At 50.5% G+C, this 22,102-nt stretch overlaps 1 protein-coding gene across 1 annotated transcript in view; it reads right to left on the reverse strand.

Moving 5' to 3' along the window:
• Positions 1-21,296, reverse strand: part of CIITA (class II major histocompatibility complex transactivator) — a gene marked incomplete at its 5' end in the record, with an annotated part of 48,123 nt that extends 26,827 nt beyond the window's left edge. Inside the window, one exon of the mRNA XM_082670418.1 lies at positions 21,010-21,296. Within this exon, the coding sequence (XP_082526544.1) occupies positions 21,010-21,296 (287 nt within the window). The remainder of the gene's footprint in view (positions 1-21,009) is intronic.
• Between the last annotated feature and the right edge of the window lie 806 nt (positions 21,297-22,102).

The raw sequence follows: 22,102 nt of genomic DNA on the forward strand, positions 1-22,102 counted from the left end.
GTACAGTGGGGAAGAGCCTGAAGAAGTCTAGCTTATTGACAAGCTCAGCTTCAAACACTGGACAGCATCACCAAATGTGATCAAATACCAGGGCAATACACTGACAGTAGAGAAAGAAGGCAACTCCTTTGAGCTTTTGGAGTCAAACTGCCTGACTCTGAAACCACTCCTATCTACCAACTCACCACAACCTGGGTGTTTTTAATCTCATTTTTTAAATCTTTTTAATCTCATTTTTTAAATCTCTTGAAGCCTCAGTTTCCTCATCTTTATTTTTATTTTTTGGCCACGTGCACGGCTTGCAGGATCTTAGTTCCCTGACCAGGGATTGAATCCAGGCCCCCTGCAGTGGAAGTGCAGAGTCTTAACCACTGGACCACCAGGGAATTCCCTCAGTTTCCTCATCTGTAAAATGGGAATAATAATACTTGGTAGCTCATAAGGCTTAGGTGAGTTAATTCATGTAGAGCCCTTAGGAAGGTGACCATCACTTAGTAAGTGCTTAATGAATGGAAGCATAGAACAGCGTCCAGCACACACTTGATGAGCACAACGTGGGTGATGGTCCTTATTATTATTATTAATTCACCTCTTACGTCTGTGAGACTGATAAAGGGATCCTTTCTCTTCCATTCCTGCGTTACCACATTGTGAAGCCAAGCTTTCTGTTCTTTTGCATAAGGAGACCCCGCAACCTCCACAGGAACAAGCAAGCCCCAGAGGCAGCAGTGCAACCTGGAAAGTCTGCTCTCAGACACCCCCAACATATACCTCAGCACCTTCCTGCATCTCCAAGACAAAGCATGCATCTTACACATTTCCTCTTGACTAGACAAAGATTTGCAGCTCACAACAGACTTCTGCCTCTAGCCCCCAATCTGAGCTCACAAAGAGCCCTAGGGAGAAGGCATGTGGAGTATTATGCCTATTTGACCAAGGAGGATACTCAGACACCTCGCTGAAATGGCCTGTCCAAGGTCACCTGGTTGGAGAACTTGAGTTTGAATCCTGGCTGGGAGACCTTAGGCAAGTGACTTAACCTCTCTGAATATCAGCTTTCCCACCACTAGATTGGGATAATGATACTTACCTTGTGGGACCATCAAAAGGCCAAGAAGGGCTCTGTGTGGTGTGCCAGGCACACAGGAGGCCCACGGTCAAAGGAAGTCCATTATATTGGGAGCCTGAGAATCTAGGCTTGCAGTTTAGAGCTCCCCGAAGTACCATAGCTCCTCCCATTCATGCCAAAATCAACTTGGCCTGGGACCTCCCGGGGTTCCCACAACCATGTTTCCTGTGTCTCTAGATGCTTAGGAAGTGCTTCAGAGCCTCCTAACTGGACTCTTTCCTCCTCCTGCAATTCCAGAGCAGGCTGGAGGCAGAGAGCCCTGACCGCCTCACTGCAGAGGAGCGAGTCCCTGTCAGCTGCCCCAGCACAGGACAGATCCTACAGCCAAGGAGCCCTTGAGTGCAAGAACCCTTCCTCTAGCTCACCTACCCCCGGGTTCTCTCCATCAGTAGGACTGATGGTGCCTAGCTAGAATTCATAGGTGCCCTCTGAGTGCCAGGTACCAAACAACATGATTTATAGACATTATCCCGTTTAGCTGAACTCACACATTAGCTATTTGTATTTCCATTTCTCAGATGAAGAAACAGGCTCAAAGAGAAGAGTAATGAGCTGGGATCTGAAGCAGCTGCCTGGCACCAAGGCTCAGCTTCTTCCAGGCTCTGGCCCCCTGGCCACCCTGGGGAGGTGCCTTCGCCCGGAGCGAGGAGGCATGGGTGGCAAGACAAGTTCTCCTTTTGAGGAGCTGTCTGGGGTGCAGCAGAGGAGTGGGCTGTGCCTTTCTTGTAAGTGGGCAGTATTTTTAGAAGGTTCTCTTTGGACCCGCCCTTCCCCCTGGGCCACCACCTTCCACATCCAACTTGAGAAAAAGTTCTTAATCCTTTTGCCACCAAAAGTCCCTTTTGGGGTTTGTTTCCATCCCCATTTCACACTACACTGCAGGTTTTGAAAGCACATACACACCAAAATCGTTTTTGAAATAAAGGTTCATTCCTCTCTCCCCTGAGGGAAATCAAGTATTACCAGAATGTTCTAGCTCAGACCTTGATATTCAGTTTCTGCAGCCTTTCTGTGCTCCATCTCTGCTGGGGAGAGTCTTTTGTGTCTGGGGTTGTGCTGGACGCTCTCTATTTATCATCTTGTTTCAATTGTCACAATAGTTCTGGGAGATTGGTATTATTGTACACATTGTACAGATGATGACAGTGAGGTTAGGCTCAGTTATCAGCTGCTTTCTTCCCAGAGAGGGGGGTGTATCCTTGAAGGTCTGAAGAGGCATTCAGAGGGAGAAGGGGACTCCTTTGCTACCCCAAACCTTCAGCACTGCTATGCACTGTGATGAAAGAGCATGAGAAGAAATACTTCCCTACTTGTTGACTGGGATCTTCTCCTGAGGAAGGAATGGAAAATCTCTGAACCATGTGTCTAGAGACATGGGTTTGAGTTCCAGCTCTGCCTTTGATCTTGAATATCATTCTCTACCCTTACGAGCTTTAGTTTCACCAACTGGGTGTGGGAGCCCACTCAGATGAGGCATTTGGGTATTCTAGATTCCTCATTGCCTATCGGCTTTCCCCCCTGCCTTTCCCCAAAGGCCCCCTAACACCACTCTGCTCCCCAACTTCATGACAAGCTGCTTCCGCAGGCCACATGGTGGCCAGAAGCCAGGAGCCCAGGGTTACTTATCTACCACAACCAGCCCCCAGTCAGCAACCCTGTGGATCAAACAAGTTCCTCTTTGCTTCTTGCACCCTGTAGCCCTCCAGATAAACTCAACGAGACACCTTGCACTTTTTTTCTCTCCAAACCTATAAAACAATGATTTACTGAGCATCCCCTGTAAGAAAGTCACTGGGCTCAGTTCTCCGGGGGCCCTAGAGAGGTTTAAAACATAGCCCCTGACAAGAAGCTTGCAGTGTAGACCCGGATGATATCTTAGAAAAGAGACAAAATGTGTTGATAATGGTACAGTGGTTAAGAGTGTCTTGGGGGGCTTCCCTGGTGGCGCAGTGGTTGAGAGTCCGCCTGCCGATACAGGGGACATGAGTTCGTGCCCCGGTCCGGGAAGATCCCACATGCCACAGAGCGGCTGGGCCCGTGAGCCATGGCCGCTGAGCCTGCGCGTCCGGAGCCTGTGCTCCGCAGCGGGAGAGGCCGCAACAGTGAGAGGCCCGCGTATGCAAGAAAGAAAAAAAAAAAGAGTGTGAGCTCTGGGTTCAAATTACAGTTCCACACTAACTGTTAGACCTCAGATAAGTTATTCAGCCTCTCTGAGTTGTGGAATCTATTGCCTTTAGGTGGCATAGTGTCAATCTCAGTAGGTTGCTATGACTTGCTTAAAGCGACATAGCCAAGAAGTGCTACTAAGATGTAAGTTCCAGAATGAGAGCAGCAAGGTGTCACTTGCCACTGTACAACTGGCAAAAATTAGAAAGCTGGGCAACACCAAGGGGTTGGTGGGAGTGGATGTGTGTGGCCACCTGCAGAACAGCCTGGTACCACTTAGAATACCTAAGGATGCAGAGATCCTACAACCCAGTGATTCAATTCTTGGGTATATACATACCAAAGAGATGCTCCCCCAGCTCCACAAGGACACCCATCTGAAGTTGCTCACTGCTGTGCTATTTGTGGTGACCAGGAGTTGGAGGCCACCTGGGTGTCTATTGCTAGGGGAAGGACAGTACAAAGCAGCTGCTGCAATCTATAGAGGATGGTGCAATAATTAGAAGCAACAGACCAAATGAGCATGGAGGTGGATCTTAATAACATAGTACAGGGACTTCCCTGGCAGTCCAGTGGTTAGGACTCTTCCTTCCGGTGCAGGGGGTGTGGATACAATCCCTGGCTGGGGAGCTGGGATCCCACATGCCTCGTGGCCAAAAAACCAAAACATAAAACAGAAGCAATATTGTAACAAATTCAATAAAGATGTTAAAAATGCCACATCCAAAACAAATCTTAAAAAAAATATAACATAGTACAGAGTGAAAAAGTAAGAAGCAGAATGAGCTCTGATAGCCCAATTCTAGATGTGCAGAGTGACACACAGGCACATAAAAAAAGCAACACGTATTTAAGAAGAACACATGCAAACAAAAGGATACACCCTGAGTGCATTCGAATGGGTGCCCAGAAAGAGGAAAGAGAATGGGGGAAATGGAAATTAACTAAGAGAGATGCCTCACGTGGACCAAAGATCATAGTGTACTGCGAATTGAGATATGAAGTTAACTGAAGATTGAAAGGCTCCTGAAGTTAAAAAGAAACCAAACCAAACCAAACCCAAAATGATGGAAGCCTCGTGGGGCTTCTGTGTTTCTGTGGCTCACCAAAAGAGGCCTGACACATGTAGATGCTCAAAAAGGAAGAAAACTGCACTCTTGCCACCCTGTAGGCTGTCCAGGGATGGGGGGATTTGGGCCCAGGAGCCCCCAGTCCTGGGGGAGGAGATGAGAATGTGCAGGACTTGGAGATGAACAGGGAAAGATGGGCACCATCTGTAGAGGAGGAAGCCCTAGCACTCTGGCCCCCGTTGCTGGTCCAGTAGGGGCAACCCAGGAAAATGAGGCAGAGAGGACTTCCGGAAACTGCTGGTCTCACTCAAGACTTTCACTTCCTGGAGAGGCTTGTGGAGGTCACAAGAGACAGAGTGGAGACTAAGGTATTTGGCAATGCTGAGGGGCAATGGGGCTGGAAGGCAGCTGGAGGTTCTAGTCACTTCTCCAGGCGGGGAGATTGGAAGGTGTGTGTGTGTGTGTGTGTGTGTGTGTGTGTGTGTGTGTGTGTCTCCTATTACATCTTCCAATGTAGTAGGAGCCAGCAGACACGACAAGGAGAGGTCTTGAAATATTGTAATTGGGTGGCTCTGGTGCCTGACTCTGACCATAGGCTCCTCCTCTGCACCAAAGGGGGATTGGCTTGGAGTGTGGATTCAAAATGAAGAGTGACTCAGGCCTACAGGCCTAGGTGTTTTGTTTCCCAAGACAATTTGTGTGTGTATATGTGTGTCTTAATTACCATCGCAATGTCTCCATATAGAATATACAATTAATTGTTGCCAAAGACCCCACTGCTCCCTATTGCATTCTGCTGGGTCCCGTTGGGCACAGTTACGGCCCCTTAGGTATTTGGGTTTGCAACTGTTGGCCTGCAGGCCTTCTAAGGTCACGTCTATCTCTGATCTGCTGGAAATGGGATGGATGGGTGATTGGGGAAGGGAAAGGCAGGGCTGAATTCTGTCCTGCCCCATGGTGGGATTGGGACGCACATGAGGGTGTCTTCCAATAGAAAGGCTTGGAGGGGACTGGCCCTGAGTGCCCAAACTGGCCGGTTCCACAAAGGAAGGAGCAGGAAGCATGGGAGTTGTGGTATCTGGGGTGCTGGGTGTGTTTCCCCAGCTCTGGCACCAGCTCAGACTGAAAAGGGATTAGGAAATAAGCTGTCTGGGAACCACAGGGCACAAAGAGTTATTCCCCATTGGACCTAGCCTGCTGCTTCACCTTGCCCTCCTCAGTTCCAGCCCCCTCAAGGATCTTGGCATTTCCATCATAGCTCTCCAGCCTCTCTGGGCTGAGACTAGCCTGTGCCCGGATAAAGGGGTCTCAGAGCAGGAAAGCTGGAAATGGAAGTAGGATGGGCTCCACTCCTCTCCACAGAGCTTCTCAGCAGTTGGAGTGAGGGCAGAGGAAATGGACTGATGCAGCTACGGATCGCTGAGTTTACAACAGACTGGTGAGACAGGATCCACACAGGGAGTCATGAGACCTGAGATCTGCACCCTGCTCTGCACCTGACAGGCTATGTGACCCTGGGCAAGCCCCTTTCCCTCTCTGGTCCCCAGCGGCCTCATCTGTTAAATAAGAATGTCATGCTAGAACAGCGGCTTTCAAATGAAATTGTACAAGGAGCCCAAATCCCAGAACAGGTGATAATGGAGCTATTCAATTAAAGGGGATGGGGGTGAGGTGGGGGGGGGGGAAGCAGAACCCACCCCTCCCCAAAAGGGGCTGCACAGAAGACAGTAAAAAAGACAACTCCAGATGACAGTTTAAGCCTTGGCCACCAGATGCTCTCTGATTTGACAATTTCAAAAAAAAAATGTAGTAGATTCTGTGGTGTGCTACAGTCCCTTAAGGACCAACTGCTAGAGGGCAACAGGCTCACAGGTCACAGCTCAACCCCTCTGGGGGGATTTCCCTGGTGGTCCAGTGGTTAAGACTCCATGCTTGCACTGCAGGGGGTGTGGGTTCGATCCCTGGTGGGGTCACTAAGATTCTGCATGCCACGCTGTGTGGCCGAAAAAACAAACAAACAACCAAACAAAAACAACTCAACCTCTCTGGGAATAGCCCAAAGTCACACCCTTTTCCAATCACTGTACCCACATGCAGTGATTGCTGCCTGTAGGCATGCAAGGTCTGGTCTGGGAGTCTCAATTTGGGATAACCCTGGCCGTCCCAGCTTCAGCCCTCCCCACGGGATCGGCTGAGACCTCTCTTGTGACTGTATTGGAGCCCAGCTCCTCACTCTGCCCAATGCTGCTTCTTCCCTTTCCCCCAGGGGCCCTCTCCCCAACCTGGAGACCTCTCCCCAATAAACGTCCCATGTGCAAATCTCCACCTCTAAGTCTGCTTCCCAGGGAACCCCACCTGAGACAACTTGGCTCTGTTTTTCCTCAGGTAGGGCCTGGAAATCATACGGAAGCCCACAAAAGACCCCACAGAGACCACCTCTGAGCCCTTGGGCAAGGCACCTATCTTCTCTGGACTCCCTGGAGGACATCCACCTCATCACAACTTGGAAAATCTTGGAACTCAAACAAGACAAGCTCGGCTGCTGAGCGCAGTGCCTGTAAATGGCACAGTTACTGGGGCTGAGGGGCCTGACGGGCCTGGGGGGAGGGGGAGGGGAGGAGGGCGGAGACAGCTGGAAGAGCTGCAGCCAGGGGAGGAGGGGGCCCCAGCGCTTGACCAGAACGCAAGCCTCCCTGACCTCCGCGTGGCCTTCCCTCTGCAAGCCCCAACCTTCCCAGCTGCGGTCGGTGAGCCGAAAAGGAGTCCAACAAGTTTTTCCTGGAAGAAAACCTGAGCTGGGTGCTGGAGTGCGGAATGAGGGGCTTGTGGCTGCAGTTAGCAAAGCCAGGCTCCCAAATCCAGTCCTAACCCCCAGCTTGGCCTAACACGGCACCTAAGCCTGCGGCAGGTCCTTCGCTCCGTGCTAGAGGCTCCGAGGTAAATAAATCACGTCCTAGCCCTGCCGGCCAGCATCTGATGACAGTTAGCAAGCTTGGCTGTGAATCAAAATTGCCTGAAGTGGGTGCTAAACACACGGCAGCTGGACCTCACCCCCTGAGGTTCTGACCGTAAGTCTGGGGTGGGGTCCAGAAATCTGTATTTTTACATGAGCATCGCCCCTGGGCACCCCCTCCTCCAACACACTCACATACACACACTTGCCTTGTGGTGACTGAGAACTTAGATAGGTTTTATTTCCAAGGCGGCCTGAGTTTCCACTTGCCGAGAAGACATTGCCTCTCAGTTTGCATGGCTCTATGGCTTTTCCTTCCTCCAAGGGAACCTTCCAGACCCTGCATTTCTACCACCTTTCTACTTCTCCCCAGCTGGAAACCCCAAGACTCTGCGCTTAGGTTAGGTTGGTCCCCAGTTCCTGTATTTTTGCTTCCAAAAGTCCCTCAGCAGCCATCCCCTTGACCTAGTAGCCCCATCCCCCGAGCCTAGATTGTTACAAGAGCTACTAGGTCTTTCCACTAATCCAGAGTCTTCCAAACTTCAGACATTCGCCTGCCTCCTTTACAGTTTTTTTGGTCCTATCTGCATACCACCTGTTGTATAATTTACCCAAGCATTTCCCTTAAATTAACTTGAAAAAAATCCAAACATATTTATTTTAAAAGAAAATTTTCTAGAATTAAAAGCAGGGATGCAAATACATACTTGTCCACAAATGTTTGTAGCAGCACTATTCACGAAAGACAAAAGATGGAAACAACCCAAGTGTCCGCTGACAGATGAATGGATCACAATGGAATATTATTCAGCCATAAAAAGGAATGAAGTTTTGACACATGCTGCAACATGGTTGAACCTTGAAGATGTTATGCCAAGTGAAAAAAGCCAGACACAAAAGAACAAATGTATAATTCCACTTATGTGAGTCACCTAGAGTGGTCAAACTCATAGAAACAGAAAGTGGAAGGGTGGTTGCCAGGGCCCGGGGGCAAGGGGAGAATGGGGAGTTAGTGCTTAATGGGGACAGAGTTTCAGCTTGGACCATGAAAAAGTTTGGGAGATGGATGGTGGTGACGGCTGCACAACATCGTGAATGTACTTAATGCCGTTGAATTGTACACTTAAACATGATTACCTTGCTAAATTTTGTGTTTAAAAAAGATGAAAACTTTCTTTCACTACCTTGCATGAAAAAAACCCCAAAAACAAAAACTGCAGTCTCATTTGCCATTGAAAGCAAAACAATGTTATCAAATTAATGTCAGCTGCCCTCCCACTTTGTTAAAAAGAAACATTAGTATTAGAGTGCTGTCATCATGCCTACTCACAAAAAAAGGAGGATTAAAAGAGAATCAGAAAAGCATCAATGTCCTCCCTATGAGACCCAGTGTCAATCAAGGCTTCTCTGAGAATTGTCCTTGGACCACGGATCACGTATGCGCCAAAGTCTTTGGAAACACAAGGGACGTGTGCCCGATGACGACCTCTCAGATCGTTCTAAACGATCCCTCTAGAATCTGTAAGGGTTACACCAGGCACACGTGTATTCTTTGGTGGTTTTTGCAAAGTGCTTCTGTGCAGGTCAGGAAATCATCAAGAAAGCACTCGTGTCTTATCTTATAGATGCCCCTCGGGAGGGGAAGTCAGTTACTCAGGGTGACGGATGCCAAGTCTGAAAGCCAAGTACCTAAGCTTTACCCTCTCCCTCAGGCCACTTCCCTGATTGCCCAAGACTGACCCCAGGCCTTGGAGCAGGGTCGCTGTGTTAATTTTCTGATTCTACTCTCCACAAGGTACTAGATGCCAGGTCCCAGCCATCAGACAGACTTTGCTGTATCAACAAGTCTCCCTCCGACTATCCAGGACCCGCCCTGTATTTGTGGAGGCTCACACCTCCGCCCAGGTACTGGATGGGCTCTCAGTGGACCTGGTTTCAAATCCTGGTTCCGCTAATAACTTGGCTATGTGGACTTCGACAGAACCTCCCAGGAAGTCCCCAGAGGTTTTGTAACATGGAGTAGGTACTGGGGTTGGACCTCAGTGCCTTTCAATGTATGTATGACCTCTGGACCTCTGAGATAGGAAACACACACACACACACACACACACACACACACACACACACACATCCCATAGCCAGTTAACCTGCCATTGGAAGCGCCACCCCAGGCCCAGTCAATGGGATCTGGGGGTGGGGGCTGGGAACCTGCACTCTAAACAGCCTTCTGGGTGATTCCCACGTGTGGGAAGCCTGGGACCCCCTGGCTCAGTCGTCTCTGAGGACCCTTCCACTCCATATTCTGGGATCTTGGAAGCCAGGCCCTTGCCTAAGGCAGGCTGGGATTTGGAAAGTGATGATTTGCTGGGGTCTCATCTTCTCCACTTTCAGCTCCACCAGGCCCTAGAGCAAGAAGCACTAATTTCCTTAACTTTCTGATTGGCTGGGAATGGTATTTCTTTTTTTGGGGGGGGGGGTGGAGTGGCACATAGATGGAAGACTTCCTGCCAAATTTAGGAACTCCTGGCCGCAATTGGAGGTGGGGCACTTATGTCCCCTCCCATGTGTCACCTAGGGTGGAGAGAGATGCTGTGGGACTCAAGCGAGAACTGCGGTTTTAAGGGTCCCAGACAGAGCTAGACATGGTGGCTCCAATTCTGATATTCTGGGACCCCGGACAGCCCCACCCCAATCCCTTTCCGGAGGCCCCTAGTTTCTCTCCTTAGAGGATGTGGCTCAGGACCCCAACTTGCGGTAGAGATGCGGACTGTCAAACACAGTCCAGGAAAGACCCTGCCCCCCAAGACGGTAAAAGAGAAGTGAGGATTTCTCCAATCCGGCGTTTAAATGTCTCCCCATAGCCCTCCCTGCGCTGGGGACCCCACCAAGAGGGCCGGGTACCCAGACTCCTGAGTCAGTGCGGGAACGTGATTCAAGAGGGAAGCTGAGGCTCAGAGAAGGGCAGCCCCGGTCCTAGGTTCCCCATAGAAGAAAAGTCTGTGTCTCCCTCCGCGCGGCCCTAGGCGCTTCTTCAGATTCTAGGATGCGCAGGGAGACTGTCTACTGATCGTTTGGCCACACCGCCTCCCTTCTCTGCGTGCTCCTTCTGTGTCCCAATCTCTCTGCAGACGCTGCCGCTCCCACCGGCTCTCCCTGCCGCCTCCCCTGGGCCCCGGTGCTCTGGGCAAAGCAGCCCAGCTCCGGCTTCCCCGCTCCCAGTTCCTGCGTGGAATCCTTCCAGGGATGCTGGAAACGAGGAGTTTCTAGGGTGTGCACTCCGCACATTACCTTCCTCCTCCTCCCAGCCTTGCTATGTGATCTCAGGCAAGTAGCTACCAGTCTCTGAACCTCTATTCCCAGCCCCACTTCAGGGGCTGCTAAGGGGACTTTGGTTACCTGCCGCTGTTCCCTGGACTCCCGCGCGCTGCCAGTGGCTTCTCCCTCCCGCCAGCTCTGGGGCTGCGGTGAGCGAGCAAGCTTGGGGAGAGCAGTCGCCTGGCCACCCCAGCTCCACCCACTGTGGCTGCCCTTTTTCTCTTTCACTTTCTCTCTGCAGCAAGGGGCTTGGGCCAGCCCAAGCTGGGGAGTAAACAGGCACCCGAGCCTCCTCCTGCTGCGCCTGCCATGTGCTTTCTCAGAAGCGCCTAGTCCAGCCCCCACACTCCCTGGAGAGTCTAATCAGCTCCTAAAAATGGCCAGTGCACAGCTTTGGAGGAGGCAGCCTGCCCGTAGGCATATGATATACAAGCCCTGGTTTGCAGGGAGCTCATCCACCCCTGTCTGGCCCTCAATTTCCCTCCACCTCAGCCCCACCTTGAAGCTGGCAAACCACCCCTGCAGGGCACAGGGGCTTGCTCGCTGAGCCATTCACTCCTGGGAAGCCGGATGCCCTTGGGAGGAAGAGAAAATTCCTCAAGGAACTTCCCTGGCTGGAAATTCAGCCCTGGCAGCCCTGAGTTCCCATCACCACACACCTCCTAGCTGCTTTCCTCTCACCCTTCCTCTTCCAGAGGTCCTGGACCCCTGCTCCATCCACCCTGAGACCTTGGGGAGGTCACCTCCCTTCCCAGGCTTGGATTTCCTCATCTGGTATTGAGGGAGGGGGGGGTCAAGGTGACTTCTGACCTCTCTCTCCCCCTGGAAAACTCCCCCAACAAGCTCTGGCTGCAACCAACAGAGCTGGCAAACTTGTCATCCATCTGCAGGTTCAGAGGAAGCCTCCCATTTTAGCAGCATCTGTGAAGAGGAGTCCTACAGTCTCAACCACACTAATAACAGGCTCCTATGTGTGTCTTCAGATCCTACAATGCACCAGGCACTGCTCTAGACCCTTTGATTCCTCACCTTTGTCTTGTAATAAGAGTTTCCCCCTAATCGCATTTAACAGCCCAGGAAGACAGACTCAGAGTAGGTTGGGGACTTGTTCAGTGTCACTTCACACCCAGGCAACAGTGCAGCTGCGATTCAAACCTGCCGTGCTGCCTTCAGAGCTGGTACCAGATGTCTGTGCTATGCTGTCTCTCATCATCTGTCCCCTGTCCCCCACTTTTCCCCCCAAACACCGTTTGGAAACTGGGGAGAGGGCAGCATCGGTCCAGGTGGCTGTATTGCTCACCAGCTGGGGCTCAACATCTAGACCAAGGGGCTGACTCTGGCTTTGGTTTCCCTGCTTCCCGGGGATGGGGTGGATCTGGCAGGGGTTCCACCCTTCAAGGGCGAGCTCCTCAGTGTTTACCTGGCAGAGGGAGGAACTTGTGGTTGGCCTAGCCGGGTCATGAATGCTGAGAGCTAACAACACGCCCCGTGAAAGTCAGCCCTTTAGTACCCTTCAGGCTGATAAAGCCCTCTTACATTCCAGGCATCTGGGCAGACCGAATGTCCCTCAGTGGAAGGAAATGGCAAACCACCTCACTTCTTCCAAAAGCCCCAGCAGGACAAAGACCCCTCTCGCCACCCTCACACTCCAGAGCAATGTCTCTGACAATTTGGGACGGCGGGACGAGCTGAGACCTCACCCTAAATCAAGAAGCATTCTCAGCCCCAACGTCTTCCACCCGCCTTTTTACCTTGGGGCTCTGGCAGGTAGGACCCGGCTGGGCGCGTAGCCAGGCAACGCATGGTGTGAGAAACAGAGTGAGGCAGCAGCTCCCGGACTCTGGCAGCCCCTCCTGTTGCCCTCAGCCTGCCCAACGATGCCTTCGGATGCCCAGCTCAGAAGCAGGCAGCCTCATCTCTGACCAGTCTCCCTACAAAAGTCTGGAGCCCGCCAAGCCTAAGTAAACATGCAAAGGAAGCAAGTAAGGGACCAGCAGAAAATTCTCACCCTACCAGGTGGTCTGAGCTGTCAGATTTCTCGCATCTAAACATGCTCTAATTTGCCCATGCTCCCTTAAACACGGACTTGCACCTAATGTTAATTTCAGTTCCTTGTTTTGGACCAAATCGGTGACCGACCTCAGAAGGTTATGAGTTGTCTATTGGAGGGTCTTCAACATGCTGACATTCTGAAATAACGGCAACCACAGTGGAGCCACGCTGGTGCCAGCTGCCAATATCTGCCATCCTCTGCAGGATGGGGCCGTGGTCAGAGCCCCACAAATGCCTCAAGAGAAGCTGAACTAGCTTCCAGCAAACTCCCGGGATTCCACTCCCATCCACCATCCCACCCCCACACCAAATTGCCCTGAATTTCCTTGGAGAACACGAGTGGTCCACTCATCATTTTTATTCTAAGAACATTGGACTAAAACATAAATTACACATAAAAAGGTCTTACCCCCAAATATGGTATACTTATAGCCGCGTGGTTTGGGGGTACCACCTAGGTGTGGCAGGGAGAAAGTTAGTGCCTTTTTAACTCTCTGCCCAGGCTCCTGGAAACCTTGAGAAGAAAGTCTCAGTTTGGGGCCAAGGAGCTTTTAACACCTCTTCTAATGCGTGATCCACCCATTTCACAGAGAGCAGCCCCCAGCCTCAAGCCTTCCGTAGACATCAGTGTCTGGCTAGAATGGAATAACGTTATTCTGCTCTCCTGTTTCATAGTTACCTTCTATGTGTGGCATTCTTTTTCATTTATGGTGGACATAAACTTTCCTTGGGAAATAAAGTTGAAAAAAAAATGTGAGTAGTTTGGGAAAAAAAAACAACTGTCCAGCTAAGAATAGTGTAGGTGGTGAAAAGAAATCATGAGGGTGGTACCAAAATGAATGACGATTGGGAAACAATGACTTCATTTTTACAGAAAGAACACTGGATTGGGAGTCTGAAGCGCTATGGTCCAGCCCCCGTGGTTATTAGCGGATGGGTGACCTTGGACCCCTCACTTCCTTTGTATGGGCCTCAGTTTCTCCATGTGTGTAATGGGGATAATGATGCTTATATTTGTATGGTGATTATTTTTGAAGCAGTTGCTGCTGTCAGAAGTCCCAGGGGGGTAAGTAGGCAGACAAATAAGAAAGCTGAGAGTCAATTTGAAACAATCTTGCTTAGTTAGGCTAACAAAACAGACATGATGAATATGAGAAGTCCCAAGAAGTTTCATCTTCCTCTGACCTGATGTGCCCGGGGAGAGGCACACCTGGCCATTCAGTGAGGCCAACTTCCTGTCCTCAGAGGGAGCCAGCTCTGATGGCCGTGGCCGAGGCAGCTCTGAATCAGCTTCGTGGCAGGGCCGAGCTTGGAATGAGAGTCCCCTGGGCCTGGGGTACACCTGCTTGGATGCTCTCATCTCTCACCTGGACCACAGCAGCAGTCTGCTACCTGGTCTCCCCATGTCCTCCTTCACCTGCCCCCGCCCCAGACCCATACTCCACAAGACCTGAATCTGGTCCTGCTGGCGTTTCTGAGCAGGGTGACCGCGTGCTAGCCTGTGTTTTAACTGATGGTAGAGGCCGTAAATCAGCACCAGGAGGGCCTCGTATATGGAGACCAGGGAGGAGCGCCATGGCGCCCTGCCAGGAGCCGATGGTGGTCTGAGTTCCAGCAGAGGCAGTGGAGGTGAGGAGAGGGGTTGCTGAGTTGGAGTGACAGGCCTCCAGGACTGAGTGGGGGCAGAGGGGCTAAGCCAACCCCAGGGTATCTTCCTATTAAAGCATCCTGCGTGCCTGCTGAGGCTCCTCTTCAAAACTCCCCTAGAGGTGGTGACCATTCTCCAGAGCCTGGGATAAAGCCAATTCCCTTCTGACGGAGGGCGCCTCTCAGCGCTGCTGAGGCCAGCCTTGCCCTGGGCACCCAAATCCCTTTGTCTCAAGTCAGGATCCAGCATTACAAAGCTGCAGTCAGAAGCGTTGTTCAAGTTACCAGTCTGGGGCCCCCTGCCAAGTACCAGGGAGAGGAGATGGGGGAACTTGGTCTTACAAGTAGGATTCCTGAAAGCTTGCCACCCCTTGCTGCAGCTGGGCCCTACCTATGTACTTCTGCTCAAGCAGAGGGTCCCCCACCCTCCCCCCAACCCCAGGACCACCCTCCTGCCTCCTCCCATCAGGCTGTATTTTAGCCATCCTTCAATGCCCAAGTTCCCGCTTTCATCACCTTTCCAGCTGACAACAACCTCCTGCCCTACTCATTTTTAGCAAACTTGCTGCCCCGTATTTGGCAATACATGGTGAACTTCCTGTTTCATGAGTATCCCCCCCGCTGCCTCTGATTAGGTCACAAGGTCCTTAATGTCTGTCTTACTGTGTTTGATCTTCTTATTTAAAAGACACAGGACTCCAAGATTGGTTGAGCGAATGGATGGCGTTTGGATTTGAATGATCAAGGCAGACAAGTTCCACATGGACGGAGAGTCCTACCTTACTAAGTTTTAAGTGTCTTTTCTTATGTTTGTTTGTGACCACCCCCCTCATTTCTGGCAGATGCTAAGTAAATGCTTAAGGAGGAGAGAAGAAAGGAGGTGAGAAAGAAAGGAAAAGAGATCGGTGGAGAGGTGGGTGAATAGATAGAAAAACACTGGTATGTAGGCAAATTAGGCAGGTAGGAAGGTATCTGAGAATGTAGGCCTGTCCGTGGGCAAAGGTACAAGTGGATTAGTAGGTAGGAATGCAGGTAAGTATGCTGGTACATAAATATACAGGCAGTCAGATAAATGAAAGATTGATAAATTGATAAGTAGATAGAAGCAGATAGTAGATGTAAGTTGTTGAATTGGTAAGTAGATATTAGTAGGTGGTTAAGTAGACCAGGTAGTTTGACGGTAGGCAGGTAGGTGGATGGGCAGGTAGGTGGAGAGACCAATAAATGGTAAATAAGGACACAGGTGAGGTGCTCAAGGTAACAACAAAGAACAGAAACAGTTCCTGGTTGAGTCAGGTGCCAGACTTGGAGCCAAGCTGAGTATAGAACAGGCCACTGGTCAGCCTGGGAAAACCCATGGGGACGTGCCAACTTCCAATGCAGGTGCTTCTACTGCTGCGGCTCCTGCGGGTGAAGGTGAAGTAGGTCTGACTAGATGGGAAGCTACTCAAGGTGAAGAAACAAGTGGTCCTTGCCAACACATCTCCTTCCAGGAGTCCACGGAGACTCCCTGATCAGGGATCAGAGCAGGAACAGGTTTGGGGAAAGGAAGGTGTCAGAGAAAGGGAGGGCGCTGCCCCCCTCCCCTCTGATTCCTGGCTCTGGGGACTCTCATCCTAAGAAGCAAATGGGGAAGGAAGTGGGAGGAAGAGCTTAGCAGCCTGGGGTGTGTCCCTCCCTTTCCAATAAATCAGGCAACATCCTAGAAGGAGTCTTTGTTCTGTGGTTCCTAGAACAGAGCCTTCACGGGCAAAAGTACCACATCGTGAAGACATAGAGCGACAAACCAGCAAAGGAAAGCCGAGGAAAACAATAATATATAAAACCATAGCAGGGGCGTCCTACAGCCTCTGAGAAAGCTCACCCCAGAAGCACCGCTGTGCCTCCATTCACAAGCCTGGGGTCGGCTGGCTCTGACCTTGCCCCCAGTCATCCTTCTGTGCGCCTTGGGTCTGTGGTTGCCCCAAATGCCACCCTCGGGGCTGACGAGTCAGAACGAGCTTTCCTCTTGCCAAGAATGCAAGTGCCTTATTCTGGATGATGTCACTGAATTCTCAGAATAGCCACTCTGGATGCTAGTATCACCTCCATTTTACAGGTGCGGAAACTGAGGCCCAGAGGGGTCCCAGGAAGGGCTCACTGTCATAGCCCTTGGAATCAGGGAGTCACAGCTGGCATGGAGGCCACAGCCCATGTGCTTAACTAACGTGCCAACTTGAGGGTTGGGGGCACATTGGCCCATTTCTCAGATGCACAGAGCACCAAGCACTCAGCACTGGAGTAGCTGTCTAGATATGGCATGGGGGCCCCAGTGAGACTGCAGACTCAAACCCCTGGTATATCTGCCCCCTGTCCAATATTCCTGGAGTTATCTGCCAAGAACCGCCTTGGATGGTTTACCAGTTACCATCTCATTTAACCCTCACTATAACCCTGAGAGGTTTATATCACCACTCCCATTTTAGAGATGAAGAAACCGAGGGTCAGAGTGGTTCAGGCATGTGGCCAAGGTTACACAGTTGGTAAGCAGCAGCAGAGCATGGCCTCAGAACCAGAGCTGTCCAGCTTCCCGCCTGGTTCTTTTTCCATCTGCCATCTAAAATCTCTCTTCTCTGGCATCTGATTGTCCTCCAGGTGTTGTCAGCCGCTGTCAGCCAAAGACTGCCTGAGTGTTTGCTTTGCTTCCCCAGTTAGGCTGCGGAGCTCTGTCAGGACTCTTGGGCCTCCCCCGAGCTTGCCTATGGGCAGGACGCACATGTGCTGCTCTGTGCAGTAGAGTCAATCCCCAAGGTCACGTCCCCAGAAGTGGGCTTCCTACACAATTGCAACTGAAGCATTATAATATCTAAAGGTGACTTCTGAATCATCGGGCTGGTTTCAGTTTGAAGGTGGTCAGCCTGTTTTGGGTAGACTTACAGTATCCCTTTAGGTTATGCAGAAGAGGCAGCCAAGCAGAAAGTGCAGCGAGAGATCCAGACTCATGAGATCCAATATCTCATAGCCCCCCACTCCTAGGTTATGAGCGAGGCAAATCACTTAACCTCCCTGTGCCTCAGTGTACTTACCTGTAAAGTGAGAGTAATGGGACTACACAAGCCACCACGCACCCACCCACCTATCACCCATCCACCTACCCACCTACCCATCAACCATTTCCCTGTCCCCCCACCCAGCCATTCCCCATCCAATCATCGCCCAGCCACCTACCCACCCACACTGCCATCACCCATCCACCTAACCATCTACCCACCTATCCATCACCCATCCACCTATTCACCACCCATCAACCATTCACCTATCCACCCACCCACCTATCCACTCATCACCCACCCATCCATCCATCCATCTACCATCCCTCTGTCTAATATTTAACAAACATATATCGCACACCTATCCTTTGCCAGGCACTGTGTTAAGCGTTTGGGATGCATCCGTGATGAAAGCATAGATCCCTGCCCACAGGGAGCTTATTTTCCGGTGAGGGAGTCAGACAATAAACAACAAACATAGGGACTTCCCTGGCAGTCTAGTGGTTAGGACTCCGCACTCTCATTGCTGAGGGCTCGAGTTCAATCCCTGGTCGGGGAACTAAGAAACCACAAGCCTCGTGGTGCAGCCCAAAACAAACAAACAACAAATGTAATACAAAAGTAAAGTATATAGAAGGTGAATGTGTCAATGGGGGAGGGGGCCACTTCTCAGAGTGTGAAGGGGGAGTTGCAATTCTAAATGGAATGATCAAGGTAGGCATCCCTGAGAAGGTGACATCTGAGCAAAGATCTGAAGGATTCAAGGATGTTGGCCAAGAGGATATCTGGAGAAAAGAGTGGTTCAGTTGGAGGGAATGGCACGTGCAGAGGTCCTGTGGCAGAGAGCGTGCCTGTCCTGTCCCAGGGACAGTGAGGGTGCCAGCACGTCTGGAGAAGATGAGAAGGCAGGAGTACAGGATGGGAGCAGAGCAGTGATGAAAGCCAGATCATGAAGGGCCTTGTGGGAATCGTCCAGATTTAGCTTTCCTTTGAGTGACACGGGAAGTCGGTGCAGAGTTTAGAGCGGCGGAGGGTGCAGATCCTGATAGGGTTGTAGAGAGTGACAGAAACGTCACACACTGATTTCCTTTTCTGAACCCCTGTTGAAACTAAAGTCGGTGCCCTTTATTTACAAACCCCACAATTCTCTTCCCCAGTTCCCCTTCTCCCCCTCTGAAGGCTGCTTCTTCTCTCTGCCCCAAAGCAGCACACCTGCCCGTAGTCCTTACAGTTGAGTCTTTCATGCCTGGGGGTAGCTGGCCTGGAAGAGGGGGAGGTAAGCAACGGGGAAAGGAAGCGATTTATCCTTCCTTGTCTCCCAGCCTCTGAAGCCCACAGCGCCCTGAGCCCAGTTCCATTTCTAGAGTCACGTGGGATCAGAAATAAAAATATTATGTCCCCAGGGAGGAAATGGGGTTTAATAACAGGAACCAGCCCTCGCTGAGAGAGGAGGTCAGGGCAGAGGTGTTGGGTAGCCTGCGGTATGAAGGAGCCTGCAGTTTGCAGGGGGCGAGTCAAGGAGGGAGGAAGGCTTTGACATCCCCGGAAGTTGGCATCTGCACCCGCATCAAGACCGCATAGGTTGTTTGTGTCGTCTTCCATTTCTTTTCATCAGTGTCTTATAGTTTTCGGAGTATAGGTTTTTGCCTCCTTAGGTAGGTTTATTCCTAGGTATTTTATTCTTTTTGCTGTGATGGTAAATGGGATTGTTTCTTTAATTTCTCTTTCTGATCTTTCATTGTTAGTGTATAGAAATGCAATAGATTTTTGTGTACTAATTTTGTAACCTGCAACTTTACCGAATTCATTGATGAGCTCTGGTGGTTTTCTGGTATCATCTTTAGGACTGACATGTACACACTGCTGTATTTAAAACAGATAAGCAACAAGGACCTACTGTATAGCACAGAGATCTCTGCTCAATATTATGTAACAACCTAAATGGGAAAAGAATTTGAAAAAGAATAGATACATGTATATGTATAACTGAGCCACTTTGCTGTGCACCTGAAACTAACACAACATCGTTAATCAACTATACTCCAATATAAAATAAAAAGTTAAAAAAAAGAAACGACCACATAGGCCTCTTGCATTCCCATTAAGAAGTCAGGGAGATCGTTCAGCTGGTAAAGACGCCCCAGCCCCCCAGGGGTCTGTTAGGAGGGGGAGAGTAAAAGATGTGTCCGAGGAATAGATAGAGACCATCTGAGTGAGAGTTCAGCCAGGAGGACAGCCAACCCTATGTAAACTTGAATCTTGGCAGAAGAGTTGGAGAAATACCTTCAAAGCCCTGGTACCCATGGCAAAATCATCAAGGGGCTTTTTTACCCCTCAAGGTCAGATTGAGGCTAAAAGCTTGTCTGCCTTCAAATCCAGCCTCCACCACTTCCCAGCTGGGGACTGGGGTTGCTCACTTCTGGGCAGCCTCTGCTTTTTCTTTCTGCATAAAATACGGTTGGAGATCATCAAAGCCTTTAGGGTGGATGTGAGAACTACCTGCTGGCTTGGGCTGAGCCTGGCGCACAGTAAATACTCAATAAATGTGAATCATGGTGATGATCTTGTTTCAAGTTACTCCAGAGCCATGAAAGGACCAAGAAGGACTAGAGTTTATGACACCAGCTCATAAAATTGGAGAAGCTCAGATCTACGCAGAGGAGACTGAAAGACGTGTGTCTTTAGGAAGACTGTTGGTTGCATTGAAGTGAGAACCTCTTTGGAACTGGGAAGGAAGACCTAAAATGTTTGGGGAGCCAAGGGTGTGAGTGGAAACGGTATGGTATAGGCTTGTTTTCCTGATTTAAGATGCATCAGTTGCTATCAGTACTTTTAAAAAATAAGACACTCTCTCTCTGCAGTCTGGTTCCTCTTCTGTCTCTCTCTCTTTCCCCCACCATCTCCCTCTTTCTCTTCCTCTTTCCATCTCTCTTCTTTCCTCCCATCCTCCCTCCCTTCTTCCCTCCTTCTCTCCATCTCCATTTCTGTCTCTTTCTCTCCTGTCTCTCCCTCCCTTTCTCTCTCTCCCTGTCTGTCTTTCAGTTTCTGTCTCTCTCCATGACCCAGACGCACACACACACATGTGTACACATACACACACATGCACAAACAAGTACATACACATGCAACCATATGCCCACACATACGTGCACCTGCACACACATGCACTCTTGCACGCATGCACACATACGCGCACACACACATGGCAATCTCTGCTCCCTGGCTCTTCGGCCCTTCCTCTCCGTGGCAACCTATTTTTCCACACACTGATTGTGCCTGCACCTGTCTTCCCCACTTGCAGGCAATAGCTGATTTGTCCATCTGTGCCCCTCACCGGTGCCTTGCATCATGCCTAAGGTATCAAGGCGGCTCAGAGAGTGACCCAAGTGGGCATTTGGCCGCGTGGACAGTTTACTTTTAAGTAGAGTGGGGAGCACACTGTTTCTCCAGTGCCCTCAGCATCACAGCCTGAGCTCTCCAAGCACTTACTGCTCCTGCCAGCTCAACCAGGGACCTTGATTCCTGTCCAAGTCTGCCTTTCTAACTTGGGACCTGGATGATCACATTGACTTCCTTTTCAGAGAGAAGAGGGAAAATCCCTGAGCTGCCTACAGCCAGGCGTTGCTCCATGAGAAAAGGGGATGGTACTTACCCCCAGGGTCCTTGTAGCCGGAGTCCCTCTCGGCTGCCGGGGCCTGCAGCCCACTCCAGATCCACCCCAAGGGGGCCAAGTCTGGGTCTCCTTTCTCCATCAGGGTCAAGGAGATCTTCCTGGCCAGAGCCTCACCATCAGGCTCATGGAGCAGGGCGTAGTGGTACTCCCTGGAGAGAAGATCCTCTGCCAGCAGGTTGTCCAGAAGCGCCTGCACTTGGCTCGGCCGATGGCTGGAGAGCAGCATCCGGATCTGACTCAGGATGGTCTGGAAGTGATTCATGGTAGCTCTCGGATGCAGGGCTGCCCGGGACAGCGCCTGGGACCTCTGCTCACCCGGCTTGCAGCATCCAAAACTTGAAGTGAGAAACAGGATGAGGGAAACTCTGCAGTTTATTGCAGTTTATTCCTGCTTAGGAGGATTTCCTCATTTGCACGTTAGGCTGGGGTTGCCTGATGAATTAGTGGAAGTGGGTTCTGGGGCTGATTTAGACCCCATAGATATTCGCTGGTACCACTCATGCGCACGTACCAGAGAAGCTCACAGCTTTGTGGACTCCTTTAGATCCAATCCAGTGTTTATTATACTAAGAGGAAGGGGGCTTGCCTCTTTGAGGACCTATGAGGTGATAAGCCTTTTTAGATGTTGTATCATAACAAGAAGGCATTGGGGCGTAGAGGTTAAGCAGTTGGGCTTGGAGCCAATCTGCCTGTGTTCAAATCCCAGATTACTTGATATTGGGCACGTTACTTAGCCTCTTCTTGTCCCCATTTCTCCATCTGAAAAGATGTAGTGATAATAATAGTACTTACCTCTTAGAGTTGTAGGGAGGATTAAATAAGATAATGCATGTAGAGTACCTAGCACATTATCTACAACTTGATAATAGCTCAATACACCTGAGTTCAATAAATATGAGCTATTATTATTATTGATTAATCATGCAAACAGCTGTGTCACCTTGGGCTCAACCTCACTAAACCTCAGACTCTTCCTCTGAAAAATCTCCCGATAAAAGTAATTCGGGCTTCCCTGGTGGCTCAGTGGCTGAGAGTCTGCCTGCCGATGCAGGGGACACGGGTTCGTGC

Source organism: Grampus griseus (genome assembly GCF_964374135.1).
Source record: "Grampus griseus genome assembly, chromosome: 14".
Lineage (NCBI taxonomy): Eukaryota > Metazoa > Chordata > Mammalia > Artiodactyla > Delphinidae > Grampus > Grampus griseus.